Genomic DNA, 16,349 nt, shown 5'->3' on the forward strand with positions numbered 1-16,349 from the left:
GTAGTCACTGGGAAGTGAGAGCGAGGCCGATGCTGCGCAAGTCTTCCTCACTTTAATCCAATTCACGCGCAAGTCGAATTCCAGTTTGTGTTCTCCATAATGGAGGCGGAAACGGAAAACTTCGGCGTTCGTCGAAATCGATGTGTGTGTGCCCGTATTTTTCGAATATTTTGTCCCTATTTTTAAAGCTATTAAAATCAAGGAAAAGATTTCTCTACATGCCACTGTGGTGTTTTTTTAGTTTACCCAAGAAGCCTGAAACTGAAATACGGAGTGGACTGCGTGTACAAACTTTGATGAAGAAACGCATCTGCTGCTCGTGACACATGTCTTCTGCTGTTCCCGGTTGCCCTCTAGCCTGAGCAACCTCTGGAAAGATACACACACACACACACACACACACACACACACACACACATAGGAACTTGTTTTACAGTCATTCCACGACCTTAAAAGTAACTATAAATGAATAAAAAGTACTTCATTACTCTTTAATCAATAAAAAGTCGTAATCATTGGGACTCTGCTGTGGTATAAAAGGAATAAAACGTGTTGTTATAGGAAAATGATCCTCTTATGATTCTTGTCCTATAACAGCATGACCCTAAGTGTTTTATTCCTTCCATATGAAAGTGTTTGGCTCGATGTCTTTTATGATAATATACATCTTTGTTTTTCCGCAGTCTCTTAGGAAAAACATGGTGTGCTCTTACGCTAAGTGTTGTTTTGCGTATCATTTTGCACTAGTTTCTATAGACGATGAAACATACAGAGGTCAGAGGTCAGGGTAGCAGGCTGTAGTATTACGTGTATTTCTCACCCAGCTCCAGCATCTTTTCCTGCACTTGTTCGGTACAGGAGAGCGCCTGCTGGAGGAGACGGTACGCAAAGCGGCCTGAGATAGAGGGACAATCGGACTCGGGAGGTTTTCTCTCTCTGGGAGACACAAATACACAACTTCACTTTTTACGTTTATTCATTTAGCAAATGCTTTTATCCGAGATTTTATTAGAGATAGACAGATAGACAGATAGGTAGATAGACAGCCAGACAGACAGACAGATAGATAGACAGATAGGTAGATAGACAGACAGATAGATAGATAGATAGACAGACAGACAGATAGATAGATAGATGGATAGATAGATAGACAGACACATAGATAGACAGACAGACAGATAGATAGATAGACAGACAGACAGACAGACAGATAGATAGATAGATAGATAGACAGACAGACAAACAGATAGATAGATAGATAGATAGACAGACAGATAGATAGATAGACCGATAGACAGACAGACAGATAGATAGAGAGATAGATAGATAGATAGACAGACGGATAGACAGACAGATAGATAGATAGAGAGATAGATAGACAGATAGAAAGACAGACAGATAGATAGATAGATATATTTTCTCTGATGGTGTTTGTACTGGTGTTGTTCGTGTTCAGTCTTCCGCCCTCACCTCCACACGGTGTATCCATTGATGTGGAAGAACTTCAGGACGTCCCGCGCTCTCTCTCGGATTCGGCTCTTCTCTCGGCCACTCAGAGAGTCATACGGCACCAGCAGTGCGTGACTGCCCCCTCCTGGACACACAACATTATTGCACTGTCAATATCATTACACACGAGGTCCAGACTTTAGTTGTTGTTTTTTTTTTTTTAACTAAAGCAATGTTGCCTGATTGTGAATACCTGCAGCAAGGACATTCACACAGATGACCATACTAGGGGGCATTTGGAATAGTGTAAGCACTGGATATATGATTAAAAACCTTTAGCTTGCAGTTCCTGGAGTTTCTTCTGGGCCCAGATGTTGTGGTAATTTTCCGCCAGTTGTTCCGCCATAGCCTGCAGTAAAGACAGAGTGAGTGAGAGAGAGAGAGAGAGAGATACTCCTCCATTTTTCTCTCTCTCTCTCTCTCTCACTGCATTCAATGAACTGAAAAACAAATTAGAAAACTGAACTGAACAGACTCACATACTGATCCCAGGTCAGCATGATGCTGCTGGTGTCTGCTGGTTTGGGACTGAACATGGAGGTTCCCTCAAATGACAGCTGCATGCAGGGAGGAAATAAACTGCATTTCATTCCAATCTATTACTTTAAACTGCATTCGAACTCAAAATATCAGCAATATCACACATTCTATAGTCTTCTATCGTCTCTTCAATCCATTTTGGTCATTTAAGGCTGCGTCCCAAACGGCAAACTAGTCTACTGAGTGTATGGTAAAATATCCGAACCTTACGACATACACACTGTACGATTTTTACATACTATTAAGTGTGCTGATTTTCAATTTGGTCTGCAACGACCATGATGATATGACCGATGGAATTATTATCAGTCTTTTTCTGAATTCCAGAAACTGCGCAGCTCCTGAACTAGCCAGTGAGGCTCGCCGTACTGATTTGGACTTAAAGTATTATAACGGAATGGCATCGTGTCGTGTTTGTCACGTATAGACGACGGCGAGCGTAAAGATATATTCCTGTGTCGGAAAACGTAAAGTTACGACTTTACCTCCGAGTGTTACAAAGCACTGACACTGGAGACTCCTTCCGTAAATGTTAAATAAACACCTCCTTAATAAGTACACTTATTTTTTTTTAATCAGTTTATATGGAGTGTCCATTACAGACGTACATGTGTAATCCGTCACTGCAGAAAGTACAACACGTTAGATCGAGCGCGTTAATATACGCTACTGTAGGAGCTCCTGTTATAGAGAGTGAATCTTCTGACCAATCAGATTCGAGAATTCAACAGCGCTGCGGTATGAACTGAAATGAATGAATATCATGAAGACTTTATAGAACTAAGTTGACGAGTTCCAGCATTAATGTTAAAATAGGTGTCAGGTTGCCAGGTCTGAGTAAAAATAAATAAATAAATAAATAAATAAATCGGCCCAAAGCTGTCGAAAGGTACCTGGCATTTAAGACAAACATTTGAGGAAATCTACGAGCTGTACATTTATGAGTCCATTAAAGGTACAAGTTTATAACTCATGTTGTTTTGGAACGATCCATTACCTGGCCAGACTGTGAGATCCTCCTGGAGAGGTGATGGAGGTCCCTCGTATCCCCCTCTTTCGACCGCTCGATGGTCCAGCCCAAGACCAGCATGCTTTTCACGGTCTCTTTAATGGCCGCTCTGTAGTTCTCTTTATCCTGAAACCCAGGAACATGAGAAAGAAAAATACTAGACACTTAAAAAAAACAAAAAACCAAGACAACAACATAATCAAACTGAACAGAAATGAGTGTGTGTGTGTTCGTGTGCATGTGTGTGTTACACACTCGTTCCGATAAGGCTCTGTAGGGCTTCAGGAGTGGGTGAACCTTAGAGCTCTCACACATCTGCTCTCCGTGAACCCAACCATTAGCAAACTGCGTACAAACAACATTAAACACGCAGAGTTCAACCTTCGATACAGAATAAAACCCATGCCGACATGCTGTTATAGGAAAACGATCAACGACACGGTGGCGCGATGAAGCGGAGCTCCTCCTCCCACCCTGAAGTTGATTATATTCCTATAACAGCATGCCCTGGTGACGTCTAGTCATCTAACACCACAGCAACGTATCCACCATGACCTTTTTCATTTAGGAAACAACAACCACCATTGTACTTTTAACACCAGGTTATAGTTCAGTGTATCTTACCTTCTCCAGTGACCACTTCTCGTGTGTGTGTTCTGCGTATTTATTCACCACATACTCCAATCCCTCAGGCACTGTTACACTGGGTGGAGGGCGGAGGGGGGCGGGGAGGGGGGCAGAAAAGAATCAACTTGAATTTGAACTTCTAGTAAGAGTTAACGTTGTGGAACATCTGTGCACGAAGTCATTTACCACTTGTTAGCACTTATATTATAGCAGCTACAGACTATTGTTCCTTCACCAGTGTCCCTTTAAAGACAAGAAATAAAAAAAACACAGCTTATGATGTCAACAAAGCACTGACACTGGAGACCCCTTCCATAAACGTTCAATAAACTCAATGGTTAAGACATTGGACTTCGGCCCAGAAGGTCATGAGTTCAAATCCCAGCACGACCAAGCTGCCACTGCTGGGCCCTTGAGCAAGTCCCTTAATCCTCAACTGCTCAGATGTATAAATGAGGTGAAGGTAAGTGGCTCTATATAACAGCGCCTTCCAAATGCCGTAAACCAAAACGAATAATTCGACACATATTCACTATATAGTATAATTAATACTGATTAAGTTCAAATCCTAGATTGTGTATTTAAGATAAATCCATGTGCGCTTACTCGGACGTGTCCAGAGGTTGAGGACAGAAGCGTCCCTCTGAGTCCAGGGAAGAGTGCGTGTCCAAGCCAGCTGTGCAGGTGAGGTCGACGTGATCAGGAGGAACAGCACCGGACACGGCAACCAGACATCCGACGGACGCCTCGGACGTCTCGGCGTCATACGTCTGGAGGAAAAAAATTTCAAACAGGAAACGATGCTCAACTTTATATATAGACATGTATGGTACTGTAGGATCGTCACATGCATGGTGTATATTACAGTTTTATATCAATATATCATTTACAGCGTTATCCTTTCATGTCTCAACGGGTAGCGATTCAACAAAAAACAAGCCATAGTATTTGGGATGTCGAAGACAGAATTATTGGCACCCTTTCATGCAAATAATGTGTGCAATGACTGATACTTCGAGACTAAATGTAGCAATGCTGCACAGTTTTTTTTTTATTATTTGTTTTCTGCAAATCAAAAAGTATTAGCACCCCTACAATTAATATTTGGTGACGTGTGACCTGGAGAAAAAGCAATACTGTGTGTCCATCGTGTTCCGTCTGAAGATTTCAGTTGTAGTTCCTCTCACTGATGTATGGTGACGTTCAGGTGTTGTAGTTTGTACTGTAAGTCATTCCAGACATTACTATTAAAACTTGAAAAATCACAAGGATCATCGTGTGGATCAGGTGGTAGAGCGGGTTGTCCGCTGATCGTAGGGTTGGCGGTTCGATTCCCGGCCCACGTGACTCCACACGTTCTTGGGCAGGACGCTGAACCCCAAGCGCCTTGCAAGGCAGCTCTGCTACCACTGGTGTGTGTGTGAATGGGTGAATGAGACGCAGCGTAAAGCGCTTTGCAGAACCGCTAATGTTAAAAAAGCGCCATATAAGTGCAGACCATTTTCCATTCGTTGGAAAGTCCTTCTTTTTACATTACTACAAAGAATCATTTTGTATTTGCGTGTATTTTCTTGGCTTGTACACAACGCTATTTATCTGTTTCGACGAAAAACATGATCCTCAAGCCTCCTGTCAAAGTTTAGAGCAGTTCCTAAAACAAACCTTTTTGGTCAATGCTCTGAAAACATGCCAAAACAGCTTCCTGCTGAGCTGAAGCTCCTCCTCTGAGGCGGAGCCAAACCCCCCACGTCCACCAGTCGTGCAGTAGTACTTCCAGTTCTGCTCATAATGATCGGTCAGAAGCTGTAGGCAAGAGAGTCACAAAATTAGGAAAAGTAAAGATGGAGTGTTCCTTACTGTAAATCAGTAACAATGAAGACCTTAAGTGGCATCTTGGTGCTCTCGGACAGCTGTGGGACGTCAACCGCGAGACTTCGCAGTAGGGGCTGCAACAGGGACGGCTTCAGTTTTCTATAATATGATATAAATACCCAAACTGACATGAAAATAGATCCATACACACGCTGACGTCAGGAGTCGAAGTGGTAAAATATGGCAATTCTCCACTCAAGTAAAAGTGCAATACTGATCTAAATCAATTCTCTCATAGAAGTAGAAGAACAGCTTCAAATTCTTCTCTCAATATAAAGTAGAAAAGTATAAACTTGTGCAGTTGAAAGTAAAGACACAAGAAAGATTCAGATAAGAAAGTCACACCACAAGAGAAAAGTTGCTGATGGTAAATTAGTGCCTTTTCCACCAAGTATCCGAGGAAGGTTTGAAAACGTTAGCTAAGGTTAACTAACAATAGCTTTATTCCTAATCTTTTAGACTAAAAAGAAGTCTGAGAATGAAACTAGAGGCCGTATTCAGAGTCAGAGACTTCAGTTCAAAAGTTATGACGGTATGAACACGTGTATGAAATGAAATATATCTGTAATAACAATAATAATAATAATAAAACACAATAAATCATGTGATTAAGTTGCTTTTCTGAGCTCTCCTCTCAAATTGTGCAAATTCCCTCCATCTAGTCCTCGGAGGTTGCCAGATTTCTTTTGAGTAGGCATATAAGCACTTTCATTTAATCCTGGAAAAAAAAAAAAAACACAGGGACAGAAAATGCTGACTGAAGAAGGTCAATTTTTTTAAAAAAGTAAGTGTCATTCATAATTTTATTAAGTTAAAAAAAAAAACGCGTTCCTCGAGATAATCATTACGATGCTGACTCATACTCATTCTCCCGGTCACGTTTATTAACGTCTCGATTCACCAGGACTCGAAGCCATCTGATGCTAAAACGTCTCCTTATGACTTTACAAACGTTCGATTTGAGAGAAATGTAGAAAGTGTGAGTGTTTTCTTTTGAAATGTAGGAAGCAAACGTCAAATTTACTAGGTGAAAGAAAAAAATCAAGTAAAACAAAAAAAAAAAAAACAGTATCACATGTAAATGTAAACAGTAAAAGTGCCACGTGGTTAAAGAAATGAGAAGCGGTACCTGACGTGGAACTAGCGTGACACAAGAACTCACCCACACACAGAGAGCAGGCAGGTCTGGATGGCATCGTGTTGGGCTTTGGTGAGGCTGCTGGCTTTAGAGAGACGGTAGAGTGCTTGTAGGAAGTCGTCCACCGTTCCTGTCCTAACGAGAGGAAGTCCACGTAGCAGCGACGAGCACTTACTTAACAATGGTAGCACGGACCCGCACAAGTAACGGTTCAGAGCCAACGCCATGTCCGTACTACCCAGTCCACTCTACAGAGCGATGGAGAAGGAAATAAAGATATCATCCCATATATTGTACGACACGCCACACTCGTTTTTTATAACCTCAATTTATAATATTGTGGCTTCAATAAATTGTGCGCACAATTATCTTTTGGTGCACGTTAGAAAACAATTCAAATGCAACCTGATAGAATGTGCTGGATCAAGTGCTATTTTATAAGCTCATGAATAATGAGCGTGGAAGCCGTTATTGCGAAATTAAACCAAAATTACAACTAGGACTATCCATCTCATTCATATATCATTGTATTTAGTCTTTGAGTGCTTTTATGGTACATCATATTGCATTTGTTAAGCTGAATTTCTAAAGAAAAGTAAAGTGTTCAAGTATTAAATAATCTAATCTTAGAAAGGTGTTTGGGGATGGGGGGGCTCACATTATCCATGCTAACGGCTGCTTGAAGATCTGGCAGGAAACCTTTCTCAAGGAGGTGGAGCAGAAAGTTCTGGTCCTGGACACCATAGACTCGGTCCAGAAACAGCACCATGGATGCCTTGTGATCTGGACAGAAGCACCTGGACATGTCCGGCTCCATCATGCAACCATCTGAAATAAACCAAAAAAGGACATCCTTTAATGAAGATTTGTCTTTGAAAAGTCGATAAATCTCTTCATCTGTGTTTAGTGTCTAGTTTAAAACGCATTGACTTTAATCGTAGGTGCTATTTGGGCCAATATTCAAACTTTAGCCTTTACATTCACGCACAGTGCAATCACATGGACCATTCTACCTGTCGCATATTCATTAAATCTTCTTCAATGTCAAATATTTCAATAACTCTCTAAGTTTAAGTGAATCCATGTTATGAAAAAAAAAAAAAAAAAAGAACATTTCACATCCAGCCCAACTGAAAAGCTTGGAACCTTCAGCTCTGACCAAATGAATCCAAAACGAACTCACTGATGGCATTGACTCATTGATTCACTGAATGTTAGAGGAGCAAATCTTGGTCCTGACCAAAATCTTGACCAGTTGCAATTACGACTTAAAACGTATAACTATAAAAAACCTGCTGGAGGAGAGTGGCCTTAATCTCTGTCTAGACCAATGGCCACCAAGTAGGTTATATACAAGCACTTTATACTACTCTATACAACTTACACAATTTATATGTACAGATAAACAGATTCATTCACCTGAGTGACTCATTTAAAAAGAATTGTTTGGAAATGAATGGAAATTAGACCCATTTACTGTTCGTAAATAGACCCGAGTAGCCTAGCAACCAGATGCTGCTCGGATTAACACCAGCTAAAATGTTATGCGCTTATTATTATGGATTAGCTAAAAGACATGGCGCATTATTCATTTAAACTAACACTTTCAAATGGTGTAGCTCTAGGAGATCCTTACGGCTTGGCATTGGTCCTGTCATTGGCTAAATGATGCTTATTGGTGGTCTAGCCTGCAATGGCCAGGCATATGCATATACATATTTCATAGAAACTCACAGCATTATACTAGAAATTTAAGGCATGCAAGTGTCTTGATGCTTACGGTTTTGTTTAAAACGCAATGTTTTTCAATTAAAATGTCTAGGACACACTGAAAGCGGAGGTGCTTCCCAAATAGATGCCATAATCTCATTTGTTAGCTGAACAAAGCTAGCTAAGAACGTGACCTATAGCTATCTAGCATTAGCTAACTGATTGATGGAGATTTTAGGCAAGCTACGTATGTTTTTAATCCGATATTATTAAGCTCCTCGGACCATTATCCTTCCGAATCGCCTGCAACCACAACCGTCCCCTGTTGGCTTGGAAATTTGTCCGACTCTGACACCCAGTGGCACAACGTGACATTTTAGAAAACATACCACTATAGTCTCCTGCTATGATTTCGCAACCAGGGTTGGTGAAAAGAAACTAATGGTGCACCTTTGTCCAGAAAAGGGAGCGGGAAAGGGATGCTGATGACTCCTTCCAGGTCGTTCACGGGGATCAGAGATCTCAAGATGGCCCTTATACGAACAGCCTCGCCTTTACCGGCCTCTATCAGCTATACACATAGACATATTTAATTGTAGTATTTCTTTTTCTATATTAACTGCGTTATTTCCATAACGACGATCACTCACGTGCAACTCTGGAGCGCAGCGGCCCAGCAGGTCTATAAGAGCGGAGTAAAAGGTCATGATGGCGTGTCCCATGTGGATGACATTATCATCTTCATCACCAAGAGTGTCGCTGAATGATCGAGGAACAAATAAAAACAGTTTGTCGGACAATTAACAAAAAAACATATGCCGAACGAAAGAGAGCAAACAGTGTAACTAACAGTGTGCTACTGGACTGATAGGCTTTAGAAAAGCACTCTCCACTCTCCTCTTCTGAGATCTTGATGGCATCCTCCATGGTTGCTAAGAGACCGTTTCCTCCCTCTACTCGGAGGGCGGGGCCAAAGCATTCGGGGCGGCGAATCAGGAGCCGGACAACGACATATGCGTTCTCTTCCACACTTTCACCTGCGCAAGGGTAGCATGTCTATTAATGGTCCGTTAAAGCTGAGAGGATCGCGGTTAAAAAAAACAACAAAAAAACGATTGTGACCATTCTCTCACCGTTGCAGAAGACAGCAAAGCGCAGTAAGTCCAGGTATCGCTCGCCCTCGACAGGATTCCAGCCGATGTCTGCGTATCCTTTAGAGAGCAGCAGTGTACAACTCTGCAAACCGCAGCCTGCCAAATACTGCACCACCTACAGGAACACAGCAGTTGGTTAAATATCGTTTAAGCACATGTGGCATGGTGTGTGAGTAATTCAACAATAGATTTGTAGTACATGCCAAGAACCACTGGGGTGGAGCTTGTTGTACTGAATATACTTCCTACACATCATTTTATAAAATGTAGCCAGACCGATAAATAATGTATGAGAGGAGACAGTAAACACCAGTGGTCCTGACCTTCTCCAGGTCTGGCTCTGTGAGCGCTAATGCCAGCTCGTAGTTGTCCATCACAGAAGCCGCAGCCACATCCAGAGGAGTTGAGCCTCGCATGGAGGGAGATGCTGAGGAGACGTCAGTGTTAAACTTCTCTCATTACAACTAAATTGTGATTGCGTAAATATTCTCTCATATTGCTGTAAAGCCCCGAAATGAGTTCTGGTGCAACCAGTTGCCATCAGATGCCGCATAATTAGTTGAGTGTAGCTGAAAGTGTCACATGATCTTAATATAAATACACCTGTTCCTGGAAGACACCAAGGGTAATTCTCAACATGATGCTACCACCACCACCATGCTTCACTGCAGGGAGAGTGTTCTCAGGCTGATAAGCAGTAGTAGGATGTTGTTCAGACCCCCCAAAGGTTCAGAAACAACCCTGATAAACATTTACTATATTCATTTAGGAAACAATGTTAAGGAAACAATTTTCTTCTACTTTAACGATGGTTTAACCGAATGCCGAACGATTTACTTGGCTCAAGAGTAACAACTAATGAATTAGCTCCACGCTAACCGCGTGCCTCAAAACACGTAACACCCCTTTAGTTTAGGTTTAGTTTATTATCATAAGTGATTGTATTACTGTATGTCGTGTTAACAACGATAATGTATACCATAGGGTACATAAATACGTTTAAACCCATGTAATCATGGAGACTCGTCAGTAGCATTAGCATGGTGCTAGGCGAACATACCAAGTCCGACGCTGCTGTGGTCCAATAGGTAGCTCAGGTGATCAAACATGGCTTTCTGGTTGTGGCGGCTGATTCGACAAAAATAACACAGGAAACGGCAGCAGTGGGCCACCATCTTTGGAAACCTGATTTCCTTATGGGGAGAGAACTTTTTTCTTCAATGAGATTACATTACGTAACCAATGTGAACATTTACATAGTTCCTGAAAGAGGTCTATGTCTTAGTTTAAAATGAATGCTACATTTACTGAAAAAAACATGTCTGTACATGGAAATGCACGGCTACCTTGGATTCTCTGGTGCCCAGGACATTAACCATCACCTCCATGACAGTCTCGTGCATACCCAGTGCCCTCATCAGGTTCGGGTGCTGGTAGAACACTTTATTTTTCATGATATCACTACAGAGAAAAGAATATTGGTTCCAAGGGGAGGCTTAGTCTGGGTCTCATTAACTTCTTTGACATCACATGTCTCTTACCCAAGTCCTCGGATCATGAGTTCCTCTTCTTCTATGCCCATTCTAGCTGTGAGTAGTGAGCGGATCCGTCCAAGTGCCTCCTGCAGGCCAAGCGTGTCCTCTACCGAGTTTTGCGTGATGCAGTAGGCTTTTTGTAACGGGGCGGCCATTTTGCCAGACAGGCCGGCGTACTGGTAACGTAGGAGTCCAAAGGCGGCCCGTACCAGAACCGGGTCTTCCAGCGGTCCCTCGTGAGTCCAACGCATCACAGTATCTGAGATCAGCCACTGTAGAGAAACTGGGGATAGAAATAGAGAGAATGGGATTGAGAAAAGGGATCAAAAGAAATCGCATAGCACTAACAACCATGAACCCCCTCACTATAACAATTCATAACATTTTCATCATCTGGATCATACTTACACCTCTTCGACCTTCCTATTAAAATTTCCATGCCATTAAACTAGTCTTGTTATTTTGAATTTCCTACCAGGTTTAGCCACAACATCCTTTTCAACCACACCAGACATCCTCCTCTTTAGACGAGACATTTTGTCCACCAGGTCTCTTAATCGATTCCGGATAGGCTGACTCTCATCATCTTCAGCACCCAAGTTTTCATCAGTTTCAACTCCTGTTAAGTACAAAAATAAAGACTCATGTTTAGGTCAAAATGATCCAGTTTAATTTGTACATCATGATCGAAGTAAACAAAACAAACAGGATGAAATATTTCCATGCTAAATATTATTGGCTGTTGTCAGTTACCACAATTACTTCTGAGATCCAGATGGAAATCCCAGAGCAACTCTCTAATCTTCTCAGGGCAGGGGCAATCCTGCTCCATGTCTCGGAAGTTAAGCAACAGGTTCATCTGAAGGATTAGGACAGTATTCAGAGTTAAATTTTTATTGGATGAATTGCTTTAAAGCCTCTGGTAGAGAACTGAAATTATTCTGACCCACTTCTATAGGATCTTTAGAGATAATTTTGTTGTGAATAGAACTGATTCCACTCTGAAAGAAACTCTGTACTGTTACTATACATGATCTTTGACTGTGGACTTTTCTAGGTTACCTGTTCTTGAGGTGGAGAGCGAAACTCCTTGGTCTTGCGAGCAGTGAGAGCAGCAGACATGTTGAGTGCCTCCATGACATTCATGTAGCGAGAGCGCTGGTTGCCCTGGAGACGACCCACAAGGTCAGCAGACAAGGTCATTATGGCCTCGACCCTGTGACGCACCTCACAGTCACACAGATACTGTAGCAGGTGACACAACTATGAGAAAGTGGAGACAGAAAAGCACAAATAAATAAATAAATAAACATTTAAAAACTCCTGAATAACTTAGAAAAATGGAATGGCGTGAACTTTTAGCAATCCAGTGATTGTATCGGTGATCATACCTGAGCTACACTGAACACTTACAATATTGGCAAAATTATTATTATAGTCTTGCGTACCTGTAGTTTAACTGCTTCTGGTAGCTTCATCTGTAACAAAGTCTTTTGTTCAGGAAGGGCTCTTCCTTCTTTCTCCTTCCCCAGTATCTCGTAATAATTCTCTCCATCTCCATCTATTAATTCTCCTGCATTATTTTCCCTCATGTAAACAGAGGGAAGGATGAAGGAAAGCAGACGCCGTAGATCTGAGTGATGATATACACCCATGAGTAGGAGTGTGTGGAGGAGTTGGAGAAGAGGAACAAGCATTAGCTCTATGCTGCCTCCTACAGGGTCTCTTATACTCTTCCCTACTGAGTGCACTGCCTCCTCCAACATGGCTGTCATTACAGCTTTCAGCATATCCATTGGGAATTCAGGACTATATTGACAGGAACCCTGCTCAGATCTATTGGACCTGTTATCAAAACTGTTGCCGCTAGCTCTAACAAAACAAGGTGAGCTGAAGTGCATTCTCGGTTGCAGAGAGGTGCTGGTGTTACTGCCTGGGAGTCTATGTTGCTTTCTGTTGTTTTGAGAACGTGTACTAGTCCGCATGGCGTCAGTCATGGGCACAATATACTCGTGGATGGTAGCCTGCCTGGCACTGCTATGGACACTGAGGTGGGCAGTCATTAATAGGTCATAGAAACCAGCTCGCAGATTTCCAGGCATTCTAGAACAGCGCAACGCAAACAGAAGCTGTGACTGGTCGATGTGGCTGCACAAGGCGTGGCTTACGGGTATGTTTCCATGGGCACAGAGGGCGGAATAGAGACGGAGAGTGTGGTCATGGAACTTGAGCAGGTTGTCCAATTCAGAGAGTTCGAGAATGTCGATGCTCCTGGGACAAGAACAAAACAGGAAGGTTCCATTGAAAACAGTAATATACTATTATTTAGAACTATTATTACAACTACAGCTAAAAACTATTTTGCATGACACTGGATGAATTTCAAATGAATAATCAACTAATTTGCTGGATTGACAATATAGAACCTGATCTGAAAACGTCCTAGCAGTATATCGTCGGCATAGGTGTGAAGTTTAATTCCATATACCATATACAAAGAAAACAAAAAGGGGCCAAGTACTGACCCTTAAGGAACACCATAAAAATGTTGTGCCTTTTTGGGACCTGGTCATCCAACCTAAAAACATCCTGTCTTTTACACCACTTGGTGATCTAGTCAATGGTACAGAAATTTACCTACAAATCAGATAGCCACAAAACATTGTAAAAACATGATTGCTGTTCCCACACAGCCTGCCCTCTGACCTGTCCTCCTCAGGGATGTGCAGGGTCATGACCTGTAGACTGTCTGCGCACTGTGCCCTCCAGCCATGCCTCTCCTCAAGCCGTATCAGCTCTACCTGCGGGGCATGTTCGGGGAGCCGTGTCCACCTCATGGGTATCAGGGATTGGACAGTAAGCCTGGGATGACACTGAGGCTCCATGTTTTTCCTTTCGCTCCGAAACAAACCAGCAGACAGTGGCAACGCACCCTACAGGGAGAGTATTGGTTCTAATTTTAAAAGAATTGTACAGGATGGTAGTGTTTGAACTCCTCAACTTTCCAATAAATGACAATAGTGTGAAACTTTGTCACTTCCAGGTCGGTTGAATTGCCAGTTTTATTCCAGGAAACATAAGCATTTTACAAAGTGTGGATTTTTTCTTTTCTGGCAGCCTTTTGACCATTGTTAAAAGTCCTATACAAGTAAAATTTTATTTTATTTTACCCAAAGGACAAGCCAAAATGCCTTAACTACAGTATTTGGGTGTATATAGATATATAGATAGTATCTAGATAGCTTATCAGACTAAAGGCTTACCTTAATTCGTCCAAGATCAAACTGGAAGACATCAGAACTGGTGGCTTTGGCAAAAACTGCTGGGAACAGTTTAGTGCCTGGTTCCACCTAAAGAAGTAAAGAAAACACCCCGTTTAATTACATATATAAAAATGAGAAGAATACATAATCATGGTAGGTAGTATAGCCTGAAAGTCTCAGACTAAGCTCAAGGGCAAATTATAGCAACAAGAACAAGTCATGGCAAGAACTATTGGAGTAGTTACCTGATAGAAGATTCCCATCTCCTTTCCATTAGCAGTAAAGGTAAGAAATCCAGTCGCAGTGTCAACCAAACAGCCTATCTCCAGCCTTATGCTACTTTGGCTGTGGGAGAGACTACTGCCCTCTCCAGCACACACCATGTAACTGCAACTGCACTTGATACTTTTGGGAAAACAAACAGATTCACATCAAAACAACCTGGCACACTACATAATTTCTGTTACATTCGCTTGGGAGGATATGTTATGATAGACACAGTGATGACGTCATTAACCTCTTAAGAACTTTTCCCCATTGGTCCCCAAGTGTGACAGACACACTACACACTCTCTCCGGGTCAAAGGTTCGATCATCAGAGTGGAAGTTTGAAGTCACCCATCCAACCCAGACACAGGATGGATCCTGCCCATGTAGGATCTTCACAGAATAGTAGTACTGCAGAAGAAATAAAAATAAAGAAAGACCAGAAGACAAAAATAAGAAACTGACAATGTCTGAACCATATATAACCCCAATTCTGAAAAAGTTGGGACAGTATGGAAAATGCAAAAAAAAAAAAAGAAAAAGAAGAATCTAAAAATTCAGTTCACCCTATACTATATTGAAAACACATTATTAACACGTTATTTTAACACATATACACTCATTTCAAATCTGATGACTGCAACACACTCAAAAAAAGTTGGGACAGTCGACTGTTTACCGCTGTGTAACATCAGCTTTTCTTTTAAGAACACTTATTAAGTGTTTGGATGCCGATTGAAGACACCGGTTGGTTAAGTTTAGCAAGTGGAATTTTCCCACATTCGTCCATTATGCATTTCTTCAGCTGCGCAGCTGTACGGGGTCTTCGTTGCCTTATTTTGTGCTTCATTACGCGCCACACGTTCTAAATCGTAGACGGGTCAGGACTGCAGGCAGGCCATGCTAGTACCTGCACTCTCTGCTTACACAACCATGCGCTTGTAATCCGGGCAGAATGTGGTTTGGCGTTGTCCTGCTCTGGATATCAGCGTATGTTGCTCCAAAATGTGTACATGTCTTTCTGCATTAATGCTGCCCTCAGAGATGTGCGAGTTACCCATGCCATGGGCACGGACACGCCCCCATACCATGACAGATGCTAGCTTTTAGACCTGACGCTGATAACAGCTTGGATGGTCCTTTTCCTCTTTGGCCCGGAGAACACGACGGCTGTTTTGTCCAAAAACTATTTGAAATGTCGACTCGTCAAACCACAAAACACAATTTCACTGTGCTACTGTCAGCGGCCCAGAGAAGTCATCGGAGCTTCTGGACAGTGTTGATGTACGGCTTCTGCTTTGCGTAGTAAAGCCTTAACTTGCATCTGTGGATGCAGCGGCGAATGGTGTTTAGTGACAAAGGTTTACCAAAGTATTCCCGAGCTCATGTCAGGACCTCCATTACAGACTCATGACGGTTTTTAAGACAGTGACGTCTGAGGGATCGGAGATCACGCACATTCAGAAGTGGTTTTCGGCCTTGCCCTTTATGCACCGAGATTTGACTGGATTCCTTGAATGTTTTAATTATACTGCGCACTGTAGAAGGTGAAATGCCCAAAATCCTACCAATGTGTCTTTGGGGAATGTTGTTCTCAAAGTTGGATTATTCACTGACTCATCTGTTGGCAGATTGTTGAGTCTTGACCCGTCCTTGCTCTTGAAGGACTAGGCCTTTTTTGGAGGCTTCTATGATATATACTACGATTAGACAATTGCCTCACCT

General features: G+C 42.1%; 1 protein-coding gene across 1 annotated transcript in view; it reads right to left on the reverse strand.

Moving 5' to 3' along the window:
* Window positions 1-16,349, reverse strand: part of ryr2b (ryanodine receptor 2b (cardiac)) — a 78,939-nt gene that overhangs the window by 46,870 nt on the left and 15,720 nt on the right. The window contains exons 18-46 of the mRNA XM_053633648.1: window positions 14,875-15,035; window positions 14,603-14,762; window positions 14,358-14,444; window positions 13,801-14,027; window positions 12,543-13,365; window positions 12,157-12,357; window positions 11,848-11,953; window positions 11,570-11,710; window positions 11,101-11,377; window positions 10,906-11,020; window positions 10,620-10,752; window positions 9,883-9,986; window positions 9,539-9,674; window positions 9,256-9,442; window positions 9,056-9,164; window positions 8,856-8,976; window positions 7,354-7,523; window positions 6,720-6,943; window positions 5,566-5,656; window positions 5,348-5,488; window positions 4,292-4,455; window positions 3,683-3,761; window positions 3,314-3,403; window positions 3,047-3,184; window positions 1,989-2,066; window positions 1,783-1,858; window positions 1,471-1,594; window positions 821-936; window positions 247-369 (exon numbers count right to left, since the gene is read on the reverse strand). Coding sequence (XP_053489623.1) covers window positions 247-369; window positions 821-936; window positions 1,471-1,594; window positions 1,783-1,858; window positions 1,989-2,066; window positions 3,047-3,184; window positions 3,314-3,403; window positions 3,683-3,761; window positions 4,292-4,455; window positions 5,348-5,488; window positions 5,566-5,656; window positions 6,720-6,943; window positions 7,354-7,523; window positions 8,856-8,976; window positions 9,056-9,164; window positions 9,256-9,442; window positions 9,539-9,674; window positions 9,883-9,986; window positions 10,620-10,752; window positions 10,906-11,020; window positions 11,101-11,377; window positions 11,570-11,710; window positions 11,848-11,953; window positions 12,157-12,357; window positions 12,543-13,365; window positions 13,801-14,027; window positions 14,358-14,444; window positions 14,603-14,762; window positions 14,875-15,035 — 4,702 coding nt within the window. The remainder of the gene's footprint in view (window positions 1-246; window positions 370-820; window positions 937-1,470; window positions 1,595-1,782; window positions 1,859-1,988; window positions 2,067-3,046; window positions 3,185-3,313; window positions 3,404-3,682; window positions 3,762-4,291; window positions 4,456-5,347; window positions 5,489-5,565; window positions 5,657-6,719; window positions 6,944-7,353; window positions 7,524-8,855; window positions 8,977-9,055; window positions 9,165-9,255; window positions 9,443-9,538; window positions 9,675-9,882; window positions 9,987-10,619; window positions 10,753-10,905; window positions 11,021-11,100; window positions 11,378-11,569; window positions 11,711-11,847; window positions 11,954-12,156; window positions 12,358-12,542; window positions 13,366-13,800; window positions 14,028-14,357; window positions 14,445-14,602; window positions 14,763-14,874; window positions 15,036-16,349) is intronic.

Source organism: Ictalurus furcatus, chromosome 9 (assembly GCF_023375685.1).
Source record: "Ictalurus furcatus strain D&B chromosome 9, Billie_1.0, whole genome shotgun sequence".
Lineage (NCBI taxonomy): Eukaryota > Metazoa > Chordata > Actinopteri > Siluriformes > Ictaluridae > Ictalurus > Ictalurus furcatus.